Consider the following 18,295-nt stretch of genomic DNA (forward strand, 5'->3'; position numbering starts at 1 on the left):
TGTGTGTGTGTGTGTGTGTGTGTGTGTGTGTGTGTCGTCTTTGAAAGTTGCTCATCCAATCAGATTTCAGAGCCAAAACAATCCATTTTATAATAAACAATAACCCAGTGCATGCAGTAATTTAGCACCCCACAATAACAGCTTTGCTTTATATGACAATGTGTGAGTGAGATGTGCTTATATAAGCTGCCCCGCTCAGCTGTTGAGTTTAAATGAGAGAAAGAGAACGAGTAGGAGGAAAGAATGTGAGAACTGATGTTGCGAGGGACAGAGAAAAGGATCGCCGGAGGGAAAGAAAACTAAAAGAGAGAGAGAGAGAGAGAAAGTGAGGTCGTCATAAGGGCTATAGAGACTGTTGTAAAGCACTTGGCATGAACAGAAAGATCACAGACTGTCAAACTGCTTCTATCCCAGCGAGGAGTCAGTGTTTTCATCAAGAAGATGAAGACCAAAACACAAGCAGCTCCTCAGATAAACCTCACTGCTGTGGCTTTATAAGAGCACTGAGATTTCAAAGCACTCATGCCATGAAAAACAGGATTTTCTCGGCTTTTCTACAGTCACAATGTGATGCAGCTTCGCAAACGAGGCCATTATTGAAGGATGGGTCAGTGCAAACCAGACTGGCTCCAACACAAACCCACTATTGTGCAGATACTGTCATAACGCTCTCTCTCTCTTTCTGAGTGTTGTATAATGTGCGTAGTATAAAACTGCTCCACATTAAATTTGCTGAATGCATTTTGCAAAATGTACAACGACAATTCACTACCTGTGTGAAAAATACACACAAATGTGATGATTAGTAACATCTCATTATTGATTCATTATTTCGTCTGACTGACAACTGTTTAATCTGAAAAATTAAATAAAAATTTGAAATACTGGATGATAGTAGATAAAAACATACAACTTCATGAGGTCACATGACATTGGGATCATTACTGCTATCTTTCACATAATAGCGGTCAAAAATATTAGTCAGTATGCAGGAAAAATATGATAGTATTTGAAGACCACAGGCTGACATTATGCAAATGTGTTACATGTGTGTGTTACGGAAGTGAGACTGGAATTAGTGAAGACTGGTTTCAGCAGTTCAGAATCGAGTCTTTCTTTTAGGAGACAATTACTTGTCGTGTACTTTGATCTTTAACACTTTGCAGAGCTTTTACATTCATAAACAGTTATAGTACACACTGCATGAAAAGGTAATATTCAAAAAAGCATAATAGGGGCATTTTAAACGACTGTAGTTCTTAAAGGAACACTCCACCGTTTTTTCATATTAAACTATGTTATTCCCTTAACTAAGACGAGTTGATACCTCTCTCGTCTCAGTGCGTGCACTCAATCGCTCTGGCGCGCGGCGACACTTTGATAGCACTTAGCTTAGCCCAGTTCATTCATTAGGATCCAAACAGAGATGAAGCTAGAAGCGACCAAACACCTCCACGTTTTCCCTATTTAAATACAGTTACACGAGTAGTTACACGACCAAGTATGGTGACACAAAACGTGGCGCTTTTCTAAGCGGGTAAAAAGTATAACTATAATGTATGGCGGAATAGCACTTGGAAGCACTTCGACTCGGCACAGTAAAAAGTCACTTCTGAAAAATCCTCTTTCCCTCTCACTTCTGTCATTAGAACCAACGTGACTTTTTACTGCGCCGAGTCGAAGTGCTTCTAAGTGCTATTCCGCCATACATTATAGTTATACTTTTTACCCGCTTAGAAAAGCGCCACGTTTTGTTTTGTGTCACCATACTTGGTCGTGTAACTACTCGTGTAACTGTATTTAAATAGGGAAAACGTGGAGGTGTTTGGTCGCTTCTAGCTTCATCTCTGTTTGGTTCCTAATGAATGAACTGGGCTAAGCTAAGTGCTTTCAAAGTGTCGCCGCGCGCCAGAGCGATTGAATGCACGCACTGAGACGAGGGAGGTATCAACTCGTCTTAGTTAAGGGAATAACATAGTTTAATATGAAAAAACGGTGGAGTGTTCCTTTAATTGCCTTTTCTTTTCTTAAAAGCTAGATAAATGAGAAACCTTCACATTTAGTTGAATCTCACTGAATCAAAATGAGATTTCTTCATCTTGGCCACTTCAAATGATCATTTAAATGAAGTGGCCATCATCAGAGTCCAGCTGCCAGATAACACACAGCCCAAAACTAATCTAACCCTCGTTTAGCTCATTAGAATTAACTCAAGAACTAATCTGATCAGCTTCAGAATGTGCCTGCAGGGTTAATGAATGGAAGAAAAACATCCCCAGTTTCCTACCAATGACATTACAGCTCTAATCTAATAATATAAACCAATAAATGACCTACTAAAGAGTCATCGCTTCCCACCGGGACACAGATCTCTCCTGCTTCAAATAACAAACAGCAGCGCTGAACGCTAAAGCAGTGCTGTCACACGTTTGCACAGGTGTTTACACAATCAACCTGTGCCAACACACACACACACACACACACACGCCCGCACACACGCGCGCGCGCACACACACGCACGCACACCTATTAAACTAGCACATCCTCCAACAACTTCACTGTGGACAATTTACCATCAATAACACAATAATGCAAACACTGCGGTTTCAAAATACAGTTTAGTAAGAGATATGTGTGTAATATACAGCGCATTACCTTGAGGAGGTCTTTAGGAAAATCATTGCCACTGTTTAGTCCTTCCAGATTCCCGATGAACTGAGAGCAGGACATTCGCTTGCCGACGTTCTAACAACAGAAGAGATCAACACAATCCTGATAAATGAGCACAACTGCAGTATGAAAAAGCATTATAACTGACTGATTTTACACATTTGATCATTATTTACATGACAATTAAGCACTTTTAAATGCAATTTAACGCACTTAGTTAAAAAAAAGTTTATTATTTAAATTTTAATGCACACTTAATGTATATAAACATATATACTATATACAGTATATAGCACATAATTGATCATTTCATTATTTGTATTTTTTATTTCATTTCTTCTGATCTTTCTTTTTAAATCTGGGCAGGATTTCCAGAACTGTTTAGGAGTAATAAGAATGAGATTTTTTCACAATTTGGCAATAATAAATTGGGGGGAAATGTCAGAATACAGAAAAACTTGAGTGAAAATCCCCCAAAGTAGATGTGTATGTAGGCATAATTTGTGTGTATGTACTGTATGTGTGTGTGTGTGTGTGTGTGTGTGTGTGTGTGTGTGTGTGTGTGTGTGTGTGTGTGTGTGTGTGTGTGTATATAATCTCATTCCTTTGACATCTCATCTGAAAATAAATTGCAAATGTGCAAACTTTTTCTGAGTACCTATAAATGCATAATAGAAATGTCCTAGACATATTTTATACCAAAATCAGAGTCAGGCATTTTAACAGGCCACTTTGAGCATTTTACCCCTCTTAAAGTCAGCATGGGATGTCCTACATTCAAGCTGCAAGTGTGTGATTGAGGCTTGTAATATATGAATGTCTGGAGCTGTAGAGAGGGTCTGGAATACATAATCTGATATTGTGGACAGAAGAGCAGAGTTTCATCACAGGAAAGCTGAAATCGCTCAGTTCTCATCAGGACCATAAACCTGTTACCATGGCGACAGTGAGTCTGGCCTATAACAGGCGTTATGTGTTCACTGACAGCCCTAAACCCTTCAACAAAGGCACAGGAGCCATGCTAAATATCCCTCGAGCAGGAACTGATGCAGACCGACAGCAGTGATTGACAGATCACAGTTCCCTCTGGACATCATCTCTCTGCCTTTTCCAGTGCAGCCTTCCATTAAACGCAGGGGTTTTATTTTATTATGTGCTTCTTCACAAACTGCGATAGGGGGTGAAAATTATAGTTTGTAATCAAAATATATACAGAGCTGTTTAATCATGACTTCAAGCCAGAAGGCTACTAATCTCAGAATTTCGAATGGATTTTTAGATTAGCAGTTAAAGAGGACATATCATGAAAATCCATGTGTAAGTGCTATAATCGGGTCCCCGGTGCATCTACCAACCCAGAAAATGTGAAAAGTGAACACCCAGTAACTGTGTTTTGGTGAGCCCTTCTCTGCAAGCATGTCAAATAATAAGCCAATCAGATATCGTTCCCCTTCTGACGTATGAAGAGGATCTTATTATAATATTACCGGCCCTTCATCTGCACGTTTACACCCACCAGCCGACATCTGGTTTTCACATGTGACAACAGTGACCAGTTTTAACACAATGGCAAAAGTTCGAGCAAAGCATGCAAACTGTTCTGTCGTTGCAGCACAGACGAGCACAGGACACTATTTGATCAAAACATGTCACATCTGTCTTATAAAGACCTCAGGGAACTGTGTCAACCTGTGTAAAAGTTAAACATGTCGATGAGATGAATCAAATCCACAACAACTACATAAATGTATCCACTAACCATTCAGAAACGTCCAGGTGACGTCCCTCTTCTGAGTCTCTCTGTAAAGCTGCACTCGCTACTGGTTATTTCTCAGATTTTGGATGCGTGAGATCATGTGTGTTTTGTTATTGTATCCGAAGCTCGTGTAAAGGCTCCGCCCTCTTCTGAACGGAGGCGGGGCAGCAGCTCATTTGCATTTAAAGGAACACACACACAAAAACAGCGGGTTTTTGCTCACACCCAAAAAGGGGCAAATTTGACAAGCTATAATAAATGATCTGGGGGGTATTTTGAGCTGAAATTTCACAGACACATTCTGGGGACACCATAGATTTATATTACATCTTGTGAAAAGCGGCATAATTTTAACTCTACAATATAAATTACATGCATTAAACATATATTTTGAAACATTTTAAAACCTTAAGTGCACCATAAGGACTACCACAAGGATGTAATTTTATGTGCTTTAAGAATCAGACAATCATATTAGTCCTTATAAAGCAACTTGATATTAACTCATTTTATTTCCTTAAGGCCCTGAAATCACAGAACGAAATGTTGTGACGCAAGTTCAAACTAAATTAGGCGAAAGCAAAGTTTTGGGAGTTCGAAACAGCTTGCCAAAGCGAACTTTCTGGAAACGGTTCACTCTGGCTGGTAAACATCTACGAACTTCCATTGGCCCGTGGTGATGATGTAATAGGTGGGTGTGGCTCTGAGGCTCCGCCTTCTTTAACACAGAAATCTTCTCCAGTTCATTTCTTCTGTTCAGTCCCTCGAGGTCGGACGTTTTAGTTGTGTTTATTTTGTTATCGATTGGAAAGTGCACACATATTTACACCGCTCTCAGCAGTGTGGACGGCGTATGATGTTTGTATACGGTTTATCGCTGCTCAGGTATTTCAAACTTCTTTCCACCCTTAAGCGAAGAACCAAGAAAGTTGTAAAAAAGCATTATAGGTCCTCCTTAAAATGGAGGTCTCAGACTTCTGAAACCCAATGAATGTCCTTGAAAGTGTGGAAACTTTGCGACTCTGCTGCACTGTTGTTGAGACGGAAGATTTTCACCCTCCATTACACTTGTCTGTATGGTGAAGTAATAATAAAGTGTTCATCCATGCGTTTACTCACGTGGCCGTGCAGGTCTGTGTTGAGCAGCATAAGAGCACAGATCAGCGTGTGGACACCGTCTGCGGGACAGAACATACACAAAATCATATACACTCACGTATGGTCTTTTTATCATATGTAACACATAGAGAGAGAGAGAGCGAGAGAGAGAGAGAGGTAGAGGTAGAGGTAGAGATAGAGGTAGAGGTAGAGGTAGAGATAGAGAGAGATATTTACCTTCAGATAGTGTGAGGGATGAATTGCACTGCTGATATCGATGGGAAAAGTGTGCTAAGATTCGCTCTCTCTCCTGCGTCTCGCCCGTCAGTGCAAATTCTATTAGAAATGCCCTGAAATAAACAAACAAGAGTAAACCAATGCCCCGAGATAAACACAAGCTGATGAACTAAATATTATAAGCCTCTGTCATAAATATAATTTATTTAGTCCAAAATTAAATGTATAGATACAATTATACAGAAGTACAGTATTTTTAAATTGACTTCAAATCTTATACATACATGCATATATTATAATAGTTTGTGTTTATATAATATGTGTGTGTATATATATTATTATATTCATATACAGTATATATATTACAGATATATATATAGTGTGTGTGTGTGTGTGTGTGTGTGTGTGTGTGTGTGTGTGTGTGTGTGTGTGTGTGTGTGTGTGTGTGTGTGTGTGTGTGTGTGTGTGTGTGTGTGTGTGTACATTAACAATCTAGATATACACACATATATTATATAAATACAAACTTTAATTTTATAACCGATTAATTGCGATTAATCGATTTGACAGCACTAACACACACACACACACACACACATAACTCTAACATTATTTATTACTAGTATTTATTAATATTCCATACTACATCTCTCTCTCTCTCTGTGTGTGTGTGTGTATTATAATACAAAATTAAATGTATATATGAGTCCAGTATTCTTCAGGTGAATTATTTACCACTTGCATATTTAATGTGCTGACCTTAGCGCTTGGTCCAAAGTCATTCCTGTAAAATTGAAGTAGTGCAGATATTCCTCTGCTACCATGCGACTGAAGTCATTGCTAAAAAGGAGTCAGATATAAGAAAGACAATCAAAGAAGATGACAATGCAAGAACAAACAAGGGAGACGTGGGACGCAGGGTGACAGACGTGTCCGAGGCCTGTCAAAGATGCATCGTGGAGGAACATTCCCATGGTGCACCTGTCAGAGAGAGAAAAGCTCTTAAAGTACAGATGCTCTGAGCAATACAGGCAAAAGCAGAGAATAAAAGCAGCATGAAAACCTGCTTTATATAACACTAACACTCCAGCAGAGACCTGCGCAGGACAGAGAGAGATGGAGAAGTCACAAGGTCACAGGAAACACAGTGAAGATGAGCAAACTTACTGAGGATTGATTTTAAAGTTAACATGAAATTAAAACTCAACTCCATTTGCTTTCTAACATGTTCCTGGTTTTATTGTGCACAATTCAAAAGTGTACAATATCTCTCTCTTTTTTCTTTTTTTTTTTACTCTCATTCAGAATTATATATAATAATAAATAGTAATTAATACAATTAATTAATTAATACAATTAATTAATACAATTAATAATAATGGAAATAATTAAATGTGATTTTAACAAGTGCAACATGTTCCTGGATCAACATTCCAATCAACCAATCAGATATGAGGGACAAGCTTACAGTTTACGTCAAGTTTAGGCTTAAAAGCTGGGTTAGATGCTTCTACATCAGTGTTATTCACCTGTCAATATCCATATGATTTCAGGGATAACTTATGGGTAGAGTTAGGATTAGGGATAGGACAACATTTTCAGACAGGAATGTTGATCCAGGAACATGTCTTACTTGGCAAAATCATGGTAACCAATGGAAATAACATCACAGCATTTATTTCCATCAAGAGGTGCATCTTTTAGGTCAAGATCTTGTATTGACAATGCAAGAGTAAAGTCTCCTCCAGCACAACCCAAAGACTTTCAATGAATTTAAGGTCTGGACTCATAAGTGCAAATTCATGAGTGAAAATTATTCTTCAAGCTCCTCCCAACCATTTTTCCCCAATTTGAGCCTGATGAACCTTGACTTTGTCATCCTGTGGCCATGATATGTTTTCCTACATGGTTGTTTAAGAAATGAAAAGCTACAAACTCACTCATCAGTTAGGGTTAGAAGAACTCTTGCCAAACATATAACATGTTAGAAACATAATAATCACTGCAATAATGATCCAAATTTTTTTTATTTCGGGTGTGTGTGTGTGTATATCAAGATAACACTGATGTGTCAAGCACCTGAAGGGAACATTCAGGACATACTATACGAGCATGAGAATCGAAGAAGTTTACTTACTTTTTACCCAAATGACGTGCAACGTCACACTTCCTGAAGCCGTCGAGGTTGAAGAGGCGTTTGGCCAGACGTTTGGCCGCTTCCAGGTCGGCACGGTTGCTGAGAGTGTCATTACTCCCTAAACCCAAACGCTCACTCAGTTCCTGATCCAACTCCGGGTCTGCGGCGAAGCGAGGAGATTTCTCTCTGAACAAACACAAGAACACACACAAAAAAGGTCTTTCTGTTGTGCTGAAGTGACCTGTGACCTCTGAACGCTGAGCTGGGAAACATGCTTTTACAAAACTCAAATCCTGAACTAAAACTCCTCACTGAAAATAATAGATTTATTTTTGTTGTTGTGGTATTATTTAAAAAAAATTATTACCATGGTGTATGAATATGGTAATCTTTCAGTATCATATCATTCACTACACCATCACAGAACCACTGCACCACTTCAGTACTGTTTTTGTAAGTGATGAAAACAGAAATATAATAGACTAAGAAACACTATTTCATGCTAAACCTTGAAACTTTCCTATAAGAAGCACAAAAGCCATCACAAGATATACAAAGATATACAAAAAGTTCTGACAAACCTCTTCCGTGTTACAAATTTTCCACATTTTTAAATAATATGATCATAAAGTAACAAACAAATAGATGTGTGGGAATTATATAGTGACCAAAAAAACAAATGTTCTTCAATATAGCAGACATACGACATTAAACTAAATGACAAAAATATTCAGAAAGCTTCTTGTATTGTTTGAAAGGAGATCACATGTTACATCAGGTTGACTTTACACTAGTGACACTGCTGTTACTGTAGTATCTGTGTGGTTGTGGCATAAACTGTGCTTTCCAAGCCGAACCGCGAACACAAACAGCTTTACATTCAGAAATCATTTTGTAATTCTGTTAAACTGTTATTGCGACCTATTGATCCGATTTCCCCTGGTTTCTCTAAATGAACGTGGGAGGCTGAACGCCAGCAGTCCTCTCTCTTTCTGACCTTCTTATCAATGACTCATGCTAAATCCACACGAAAAACAAACCACGGGCAGAAATGTGTGAAACTCAAATAAAGACGTCTGGAAGCAGAACAGCTCTTAAAGAGACAAGCACGACAAATGAGTGGCGAGGGTTATTATTGTTGGTGACAATTTATTTTAAGGTGGCATAGTTAAGTTACATGTACTTACTATAGTAATAACAGTAAATCATGCATAATTACAAGTAACTAACCCTAAACCAAACCCTAACCACAACCGTAACTCTATAGTAAATATGAATCAGTACTTATTTGAGTCAGTAATGTAACTGTAACTAATTCAAATGAAAACAGAAAATATTTTTAAAAAAAACTCAAAAACTATAATTAGTATACGGTATCAATGATAGTAAATAAACTAACACGGCTCGATATTTCTGGATCATCTAAGGGTGAACAAATTGATAGTCAGACGTAATGTTAGCCTGAAGAATAAGCACACCATTAGAATTAAAAGCATCACCATTAACAAAATAGACAAATGCATTAATAAAAAATAAAAAAATCATTTGGCTGCAGTAAATGCACACAGATCCTCAAATGTGAGTATTGTCTACTCATGTTGGGTTGCTGCTAGGTTTCTACAACAGTTTTTCGCTGAATGAATATGAAACTCATTAGGACAGTGTCTACCACAGGAGTTCAGTGATGATCTGCATCTTTCCCAGCCGCTTGTACTTGTACCTGTTCAGTGAGTGACATCGGGTCAGGACGCTTCTCTCCTCCAGCGCGGAGCAATGCCAGCAAAACACCGAGTGCTGGGCTTTTCTTCTCACGCCATCTCTGCCGAAACACCTCTGTGCCGTGACTCTCTGGATCTGAGCCATGTTTGTGTTAGCGCTCGTCCAGCGAGAAGCTCAACATCTCCTCAGGTGTTCGTGGACATCTCCGCTGATGTTTTAATCTCGGTGTGACTGAATTAATCTGTCGTTTAGTCGTTTATGTCTGTATTCTAACGATCCTGAAATTCCAATCCATCCTTGAACTGTTTAGTACGGCTCACAAACTTGACAGATTATTCCATCCCAATAAGTTTCCCACTGATTACTCTCTCTCTCTCTCTCTCTCTCTCTTTGTAAACTTTGTTGACGCTCTCTAATGGCCTTCTCAGTTCAGTGTGGCATGTAACAACTCTCAGTCTCTGCTCACTTCACACACACTTTAAAATGTATAACGTTACACATCTCGTTTTATTTCTCACGATTCTCTAGAATAATGATAAGCAAAACACTCATTTGGTCACGAACAGACTGATTTCCCTCTTCAAGTGAGTGTTTAATCTTTCTCTGTACACACAGTTTAGTTATTTACAGGTGTAACAACAACATTCTGCAACTAAAATCACTTAAGATTGAATTATAATTAAGGTTATTCATTCACTTGTGCATTAAAGTGTTAACGTTTTGCAGCAGAGTTGTGCGGTAAACATAATCAGCAGTGCATTGTGGGAAAGCCAGAATAAATCTGATCATACATTTGATAATTACTGCTTCTAAAACCGACAAAAAACTAACAAAGACAACAAAACTAAGTATCAGCTTTAAATATGCGCACACACACACACACACACACACACACACACACACACACACACACACACACACACACACACACACACACACACACACACACACACACACACACAATACCGCTCAAAAGTTTGGGGTCAGTAAGATTTTTTTGTGAAACAAATTAACACTTTAATTCATCTAGGATCCATGAAATTATTCAAAAATGACATTAAAGACATGTTACAAATGATTTCGATTTAAAATAAGCACTGTTCTTTTTAACTTTCTATTCATCAAAGAATCCTGAAAACAATATGTATCATGGTTTCCATAAAAATATGAAGCAGCAACTGTTTTCAATAATCAGAAATTTCATTTCAGCATCACATCATCATAGAATGATTTCTGACGGATCATGTGACACTGAAAACTGGAGTAATGATGCTGAAAATCCAGCTTTGATCACAGGAATAAATTACATTTTAAAATATATTAAAATAGAAAACTCTTATTTAAATTTTAATAATATTTCTGTTTTTACTGTTTTTTTTTTTTTTTTTTAAATACCTGCAGACTTGGTGAGCAGAAAAGACTTTTCAAAAACATCTAAACGACCCCAAACATTTAAATGGTAGTGTATATTCACATGCAAACAGCTTTATGATAAACCTTTTCTCTGTCAAAACAGAAATCAAAAAGGAAGGAGAGAAAGAGAGAGCAAAAGACTGAGGTTTTCTGTGTCACTGGGCTTAAAGATTGTTAAACTGCTCCACAATGATGCTACTGTTCCTGCCATGCTGAATGAACAACACACAAACTATTTTAATTGGCATAACAACTGAGCACGCAAATGATAAGATATCTAAGGATTTGATTGGCAATCCATTATGCAGTGTACATTTTATTACTCAACCTGTTGCACCGGATCTATTACCAGCTTAGGAATTTCAATGCAATATTTTCTGATGAAATGTGTGTGGTTTGATCAATATGAGCAACAGTGATGCTTTTAATTCTAATGGTGAGCTTGGTTGGTTCTAAAAGAGACACAAATAGCACTTATGAACGACTGTCGCCACCTAGTGGTGTAGTTGAGCTACTACAGGAGTGATGTGCAGTGCTGCAAGGTGACTCCAAACACACTTAACATTTTACAGCAGATGCTAACGTGTTTTATGAGACAAGAGACATGGCAAATTTAAAATGTATTAGAGTATACATCCTATAAATTAGGATTTATGTAGCAAAATTCAGATTGTGAAAATAAATATAATATCTCCCAAACTATTCCCAGCCTCTATGTTTGTCTCAAGGTGATCTATGCGGCAGTTACTTCAGTTCTCTGCCAGCAATCGGCTTTGTCTTTCATCTGTCCTCTCTCACACACACACACACACACACACACACACACACACACACACACACACACACACACACACACACACACACACACACACACACACACACACACACACACACACACACACACACACACACACACACACACACACACACACACACACACACACACACACACACACACACACACACACACACACACACACACACACACACACACACACACACACACACACACACACACACACAGGAAATATTGCTTACAATCCACCTCAAGAAATTCACACCTATACTGTCAAACCAAACTGAAAATAGAAAGTGTATCACATATGAATTAATATAGGCTTAGAAATGACAAATGCCCCCTCCCCTCCCAATAATTATACCATTTTACATTTTAATTTAAATAATATGTTGCCATTAAAATATATATATTTATGCAATTTTTGTCTTCTTGATTGTGGGTTGAAATATTGGCCATTTTTTACTTTTTTTGGGCACTTTTCCTCAATATTCACCAAGATTCAAGTCATAGTAAATCAAAGTACAGTATGTTTCACTTCAGAAGAGACTGTTGGTTGCAAACTCCATCTGCTGGAGAAACTGAGCTATTGCAAAGACTAAATGAGTTTGTAACATATTTGTATCTGTATAACAGGTATGCTCAGAATGCACTTCCATACTACTACATTTTCCACAATTTACAGTATACAACCAGAGCACACTACTAAGTTTTCCAACCTAAAACACACAATTCCTCACTTTAGTGATGAAAATGACACAAACCTGGGCAGTGAAAGTGGTGGGTTGATCTGCCAGCTCCGCCCGTTGCGATCGTCGGATCCACTGCTGAGGCGTTCACTGGATGGTGCCCGTGTGGCATCGGTGTCACCCGTTATCGTCAGCACAGACTCTGAGAGGCTGGGCATCTCTACGTGAGCCAATGGAGCAAAGCTGAGCTCCACGATTTGCCGCACACTCTGGTAGATCTGACCCTGCACTTGTGGAGTCAGAGTGGGAAGGTCAAAGGTCAGAACAGTTTGAGTACTAGAGGTCAGAGGGTCGAGACTGTCCAGACTACTGTAGGAGGTGCCTTTGGCACGATGTGACTCCATGATGCTCTCAAAATGCCTGCTGAATGTGTCTAAACTGTCTCCGGACTTTCTCCGAGGGCCACGGACCAGGATGGGAGATTTCAGAGCTGGGTGGTTGTTAATGAAATGATCTCGGGGCCTAAAAAATAAATAAATAAAGATTACCTTGTTATTTCTGATATTCTGCACCAGTAACACATTAAATATTTAAAGTTTCTTGAAAGAAAACATCAGTATGCGTGTTTGCCACTTCCCACCTCTTTAGCATAATGCTGTAAAACTCCTCTTCTTCGTATCGCTCCTGATCGGCCAGCAACCTCCTCACATCGCCCTGCATCCTGACAGTGACCCAGCTCGCAACACCCTCCTCTTCCTCCTCCTCCTCCTCCTCCTCCTCCTCCTCCCCATCCTCCTGTCCATCTGTTCTTTCATTCGGCATCTCTCCTAGAGGGCTGCTCCCAGCACAGGAAGTTCCCATGACACTTCGGTTACTTCCAAACGCTGAGTCAGCGTCCTCTTGCTCGGCTAACAGCACTTCATCTATATCGGTCTCCCGATAACATCGTAACGGAACGGCGTCCAGATCGGTCTCAGAGTATTTTAAAGTTCGCCGAATTATGCCAGTTTTGGGGGAGGTGCCTGGGGCGGCAGGGGGCGGAGTCACTAGCTCCACCTCCACATGTTGAACGTCATGATTAGCTCTGAGAGCGAGTTCCTCAAGTGGCAGAAAAGAGGGCGGGATTGGGGTGGAAAGACCACTTGGTGGAGCTGTGGAGGCTTCTGGAACATCTAGGTGGATAACATACAATATTCATTCAGCTATGAAGGGAAATAAATAAATCCATTTTGGTGCCATTGATACTGACAATGTTTTGCTGATGACTATTCCAGCTCAGTGATATTGCAGTGTTATCCCACTTTCACATGGGAATGCTCAATGAGTGAGTTACTCAAACACTTGCATACACTTGAAATGATCTTAATGTACTTCAACCATAAAATAATCATGAAAAAAAAGCAATTAATTGCTTTTTTATGGAATCTAGATGATCTTTAAAAGTGACATTAAAGAGGTCAACAGGCTACTTACTCTTCTCTCGTTCACTGGCAGTGTTTTCTGCTGGAGTGCCAAACAGAAACTCCCACTTGGCACGAGCAATTTTCAGACAGTGCAGAGATGGACCTGGCACCAAAGAACCCCCATCGGACTGTAACATCCACACAAAATAAACACATTAACTTATAATTAATGACTAACTGTCAATTAATAATTATAAAGAATTAGACTAGTAGACTACTATATAAAAATGGTTTTATGAACAATGTCTCACCTGTATTCCTGATGATGGGTGATCTGAATGGTTGCTGTTCTGGCTGGACTCAGGTGAGATGCAATCTCTGTCTCCTAGGCTTCCCGTTACTCCACTGGAGCTCGGGGATGACCCAGCCAAAGCCTGGTGTTCTCCAAACCCCTGTTCATCCTCCCCTCTCTCCCCATCTCCCTCTTCTAATACCACTGGCCCTAGAAGCAAAGCCTGCCTTCTCCTCCATTCTGCCTGTCTCTGTTGCTGTGTTATCCTGGTCATCTCCTCTACTCTTTCCCCTGGGCTGTGGTTTGCTCCACATACTGAAATGCTAACATTCTCCTCTCCCCGTTCTGTGACCTCAACCCTTTTTTTGTACACTGGACTGCTGCTCTTGAGAGTCCCTTCAAGTTTTTCTGTCAAGCTGAACTTCACTTCCTCTTTCTTCGCCTGCTCTATCCACTGCTGTCTAGATGTCCAACTGACTGGAGAATCGTCCACACTCTGACCGATGAACAACCGCCTGGAGATCTCCACGCTTTCAGCAATGACATGGTCATCCCAGTCCTCCTCGTCCAGGAACCAGGGTTCCCCGGAGGTCCACTCCTCTCCAGTGTACTGTGGAGGCTTGTGACGGTGTAAAGTGGGGCTGTTAGAGACCGGCAGGTCAGCCCTAAGCTGACGAGGATCTCGGAGTGGAGAACACACGTCTGCATTGGACAGACTTGGACGAAGAAGACGAGACGGGAGGGCTGGAGAATCAGGGGCTCCCACTGGGACAGAGCAGAAGGAGTGATTGGAATCTGAGCTCTTAGTAGCTGTTGCTTCATGCAGGTGCGGAGAAACCCCATTTGTTGTAGGATGGTCTTCATGCACAGGTATGTTCATCTTAACAGCCAAATGCTGCACTGGACTCTGTTGCAAGGTCTCATGCTGGATTTCTCTCGAAGGATACCCATAGTTTGTGCTGCTTAGATTAGATGAACCTCTGAAAACAATGGGAGGAGGAGAACTGCGGACCTCGTTGAAAATAGTTGAAACCTTCGTGGCCTCTTCTGCAATCTTGCGGGCTACCTCAGGACTGTTCAGGGCTGAGGAGTTATTGCTTCCACTAAGCTGGTTCAAACCATGAGTGGGTGTGTTTGTGAGGCTGGTTCTTTGTCCTGACAGAGGCTTGTCTTCAGCCCGGCTTCCCCAACTTTGAACGACTGGTGTGGAACAGTCTTGCTTTAAAGGGAGGTTCTGGTTGGGGCATCCTTGGGACCTGGAGGTGGATTTCTGCTGGTTGTTATGCCCTGTGTGGGATGAGAAAGCATCTGATGCTGGGCTTTTGGGGACACCACATGCAGCTCCGACCCTGCCTGGGTCAGGATCATGGCGGTAGGCACTGCAGTTTGGCACTGGTGAACCTGCCCAAGACTGGCATCGTGCCCTCTGCCGTTGGTGAAACTCCGGACTCCAGTCTGGGCCACGAGAAAACTTACACCTCAACTGGGGAGAGCCAAACTCCTCCAGGGCTCGCTGTGTTGCTGCTTGACCGACGGGATCCAAAGTAGAGGAACAAAATCCTGGATAACCCATGTGCTGGTGAAATGGACTATTATTGCAGGAAGACTCATTAGGGTGAGACCGCTTTGGGTCACTACACCTCTTACGTGGGCAAGCAGCTGCCTCCTTTGTTCCACTGGGACTGTTACAAGGACTCTCCACAGTTTTGATGTGGGGCTTCTCAATGTAACTAAAAGTGACCACAGACCTCTGTCCGGGCTCTGGTTTAGAGTCCTGTTGATGTGTGCAGACTCGACAAGGCGTCCCCGGACCAGACGTCCGTCCAGAGAATGACAACGAGTGGACATGTTTCAATTGTTTACAGTCAATGTTGTTATTGAAGCCAGAGGACACCTGTTGGAATGGTTCCTGCTGTGGAATGCTGCGTCTTTGAGGGGAATCCAGATAATTGTGTGTGGGCTGTAGTAGGAAGCTTACATTTGGTCTGAATGTGCTGCTGGGAGGTGTGGAAAATCCTGAAGCCACCTGTGCTAATTTGGTCAAAGCCTCAACAGGACCATCTTGCTCCACTGTTGTTTCACAGGAACTACCTTTCTCATCATGCTCTGGTGGGGATCTCACCTCCACATACAAATGCAGGACTTTTCCAGTTTGAGACATGGCGTCATAACAATACAACACAAAGAGACACTGAGATGAAGACTGAAGAAAAGACAGACAGAGAGAGACAGGGATCCTTTTCCTGTTCTGGTCAGGTTGTGAAATCCTGTGACTGTATTTTTAGTCCATGGAGATGCCGTTCTTCAGATACCCTCTCCTGCCAGACCAGCTACTACAGATGGAGATGGACATTGCACCTAAGACATAAGGAAGAAAAGACAATTAATGAATTGCAACCTAAATATATGGATTTTTTCTCTTTGCCACAATTATTGTTGGTTTTCTCAAGATTTATAAAGTGATGGTGAAAGTGACGTGATGGCCAAGTATGGTAACCAATACTTAGAATTTGTCCTATGCATTAAACCCATCCAAGTTAGTGCACACACATTAGTTAACACGTAAATGAGTAGTTAACACACACTGGAAAACTGTGGACACACACACCTGGAGAAGTGGGCAGCCCGGGGAGCGAGAGCCTTGCTCAAAATGCTCCTGCCGGCATTGAGAATTGAACCCACAACCTTCAGGTTACCAGTCTGACTTCTAACCATTAGGCCACGAGTTAACTACACAATGAATTTAAAGCTTAATGCATAATTTTCTGTAAAGCTTCTTTGAAACAACATGGCATGTGAAAAGGTTTATACAAACAAAAATGACGACTTAAATATTCTATGTAGTGCCATTATGAATGTCTATGTTGACATTAAATGTTAAAACAGGGTCTGTAAGGACAATTCAAATTGTTCCAACATCTAAAACTTTCTTTCGAAAACAAAACGATGTGGCATAGAAGTACAGTGCATTTCTCGTCATGACATATCAGTAGAAATCCAATTACAGAGGCAGCGACCCCATTATATCAGTGGTCATCTGACTCATTTTCTCACTGATGACATACTCCTTCTATCGTTCACCCATCCATTTAGCCTACACTCTATAGTACTAACCAAACAGAGAGAAATGTTCTCCAGCAGAGACTGAACAGAGATTTCCAGGCTGCATTTCACTGTCATACTATTTTGAAAACGACTGATGGTATTTTACCCCTTTTTTTTTTGCAAAATCTATTTTTAACAAATCCATTCTGCATAAGAAATGCCAAATTGACCATCTGCATGAAAGGATTGGCTTATTTACTCAAATTAATCCCTTAAAATCCAACATAGTTGTGCACACACACACACCACACACACACACGTTATGTGTTAAACCTCAGTGACTCATACAGTAAACTCCCATTCAGGCCTAAGTATTAGCAATGTGTATAAATAAATGATGATACTGCAAAACTGTAGCTTTTAAACCATGTAAAGGAACATTTCAAATAAGGGAATAAATACACATGAATTTGGGATTACATAAAGAAATATCTGAATGCCATGATTGACCAATCAGAATCAAGTACATCAGCTTTGACAACTTTGAAAAAAGGGCTGATTCTCCGTCACACAGGCAAAGTTCAAATAAGCCATTGTGTATTTTTACTTAGAAATATGAAGCTCCTCTACGGAAGTGCTTCCTGAAGCCTCTGAGACGCCCGGTGATTGATTGAAGTATCTCTCATGTTTCTCTCACACACACACACACACACACACACACACACACACACACACACACACACACACACACACACACACACACACACACACACACACACACACACACACACACACACACACACACACACACACACACACACACACACACACACACACACACACACACACACACACACACACACACACACACACACATCTGAAAGTGCAGGCGCATGTCATTGATTTTGCTGCTGCAGCACAAGTGAAGGATAAATGAAAGCAGCTCTCATGTCAACAATTAATCAATGAAACACACATACGCATAAAACCTACACTGACACCGTTTACACCAAGAAAGAGTCTTTATACTAGGAAGCCAA

General features: G+C 40.5%; 1 protein-coding gene across 3 annotated transcripts in view; it reads right to left on the bottom strand.

Annotated features, from left to right (window-relative positions):
- The window catches only part of LOC309485173 (uncharacterized protein), a 57,050-nt gene that overhangs the window by 24,277 nt on the left and 14,478 nt on the right, over window positions 1–18,295 (bottom strand). For all 3 annotated transcript variants that reach the window (XM_082151860.1, XM_082151861.1, XM_082151862.1), the window contains 9 exons: window positions 14,230–16,568; window positions 13,989–14,106; window positions 13,156–13,687; window positions 12,591–13,037; window positions 7,899–8,084; window positions 6,521–6,601; window positions 5,762–5,874; window positions 5,546–5,604; window positions 2,656–2,745 (listed from right to left, as the gene is read on the bottom strand). In XM_082151860.1, the coding sequence (XP_082007986.1) occupies window positions 2,656–2,745; window positions 5,546–5,604; window positions 5,762–5,874; window positions 6,521–6,601; window positions 7,899–8,084; window positions 12,591–13,037; window positions 13,156–13,687; window positions 13,989–14,106; window positions 14,230–16,371 (3,768 nt within the window). In that variant the 5' untranslated portion in view covers window positions 16,372–16,568. The remainder of the gene's footprint in view (window positions 1–2,655; window positions 2,746–5,545; window positions 5,605–5,761; window positions 5,875–6,520; window positions 6,602–7,898; window positions 8,085–12,590; window positions 13,038–13,155; window positions 13,688–13,988; window positions 14,107–14,229; window positions 16,569–18,295) is intronic.

This window comes from Leuciscus leuciscus, assembly GCF_965113295.1.
Source record: "Leuciscus leuciscus genome assembly, chromosome: 21".
Taxonomy (NCBI): Eukaryota; Metazoa; Chordata; class Actinopteri; order Cypriniformes; family Leuciscidae; genus Leuciscus; species Leuciscus leuciscus.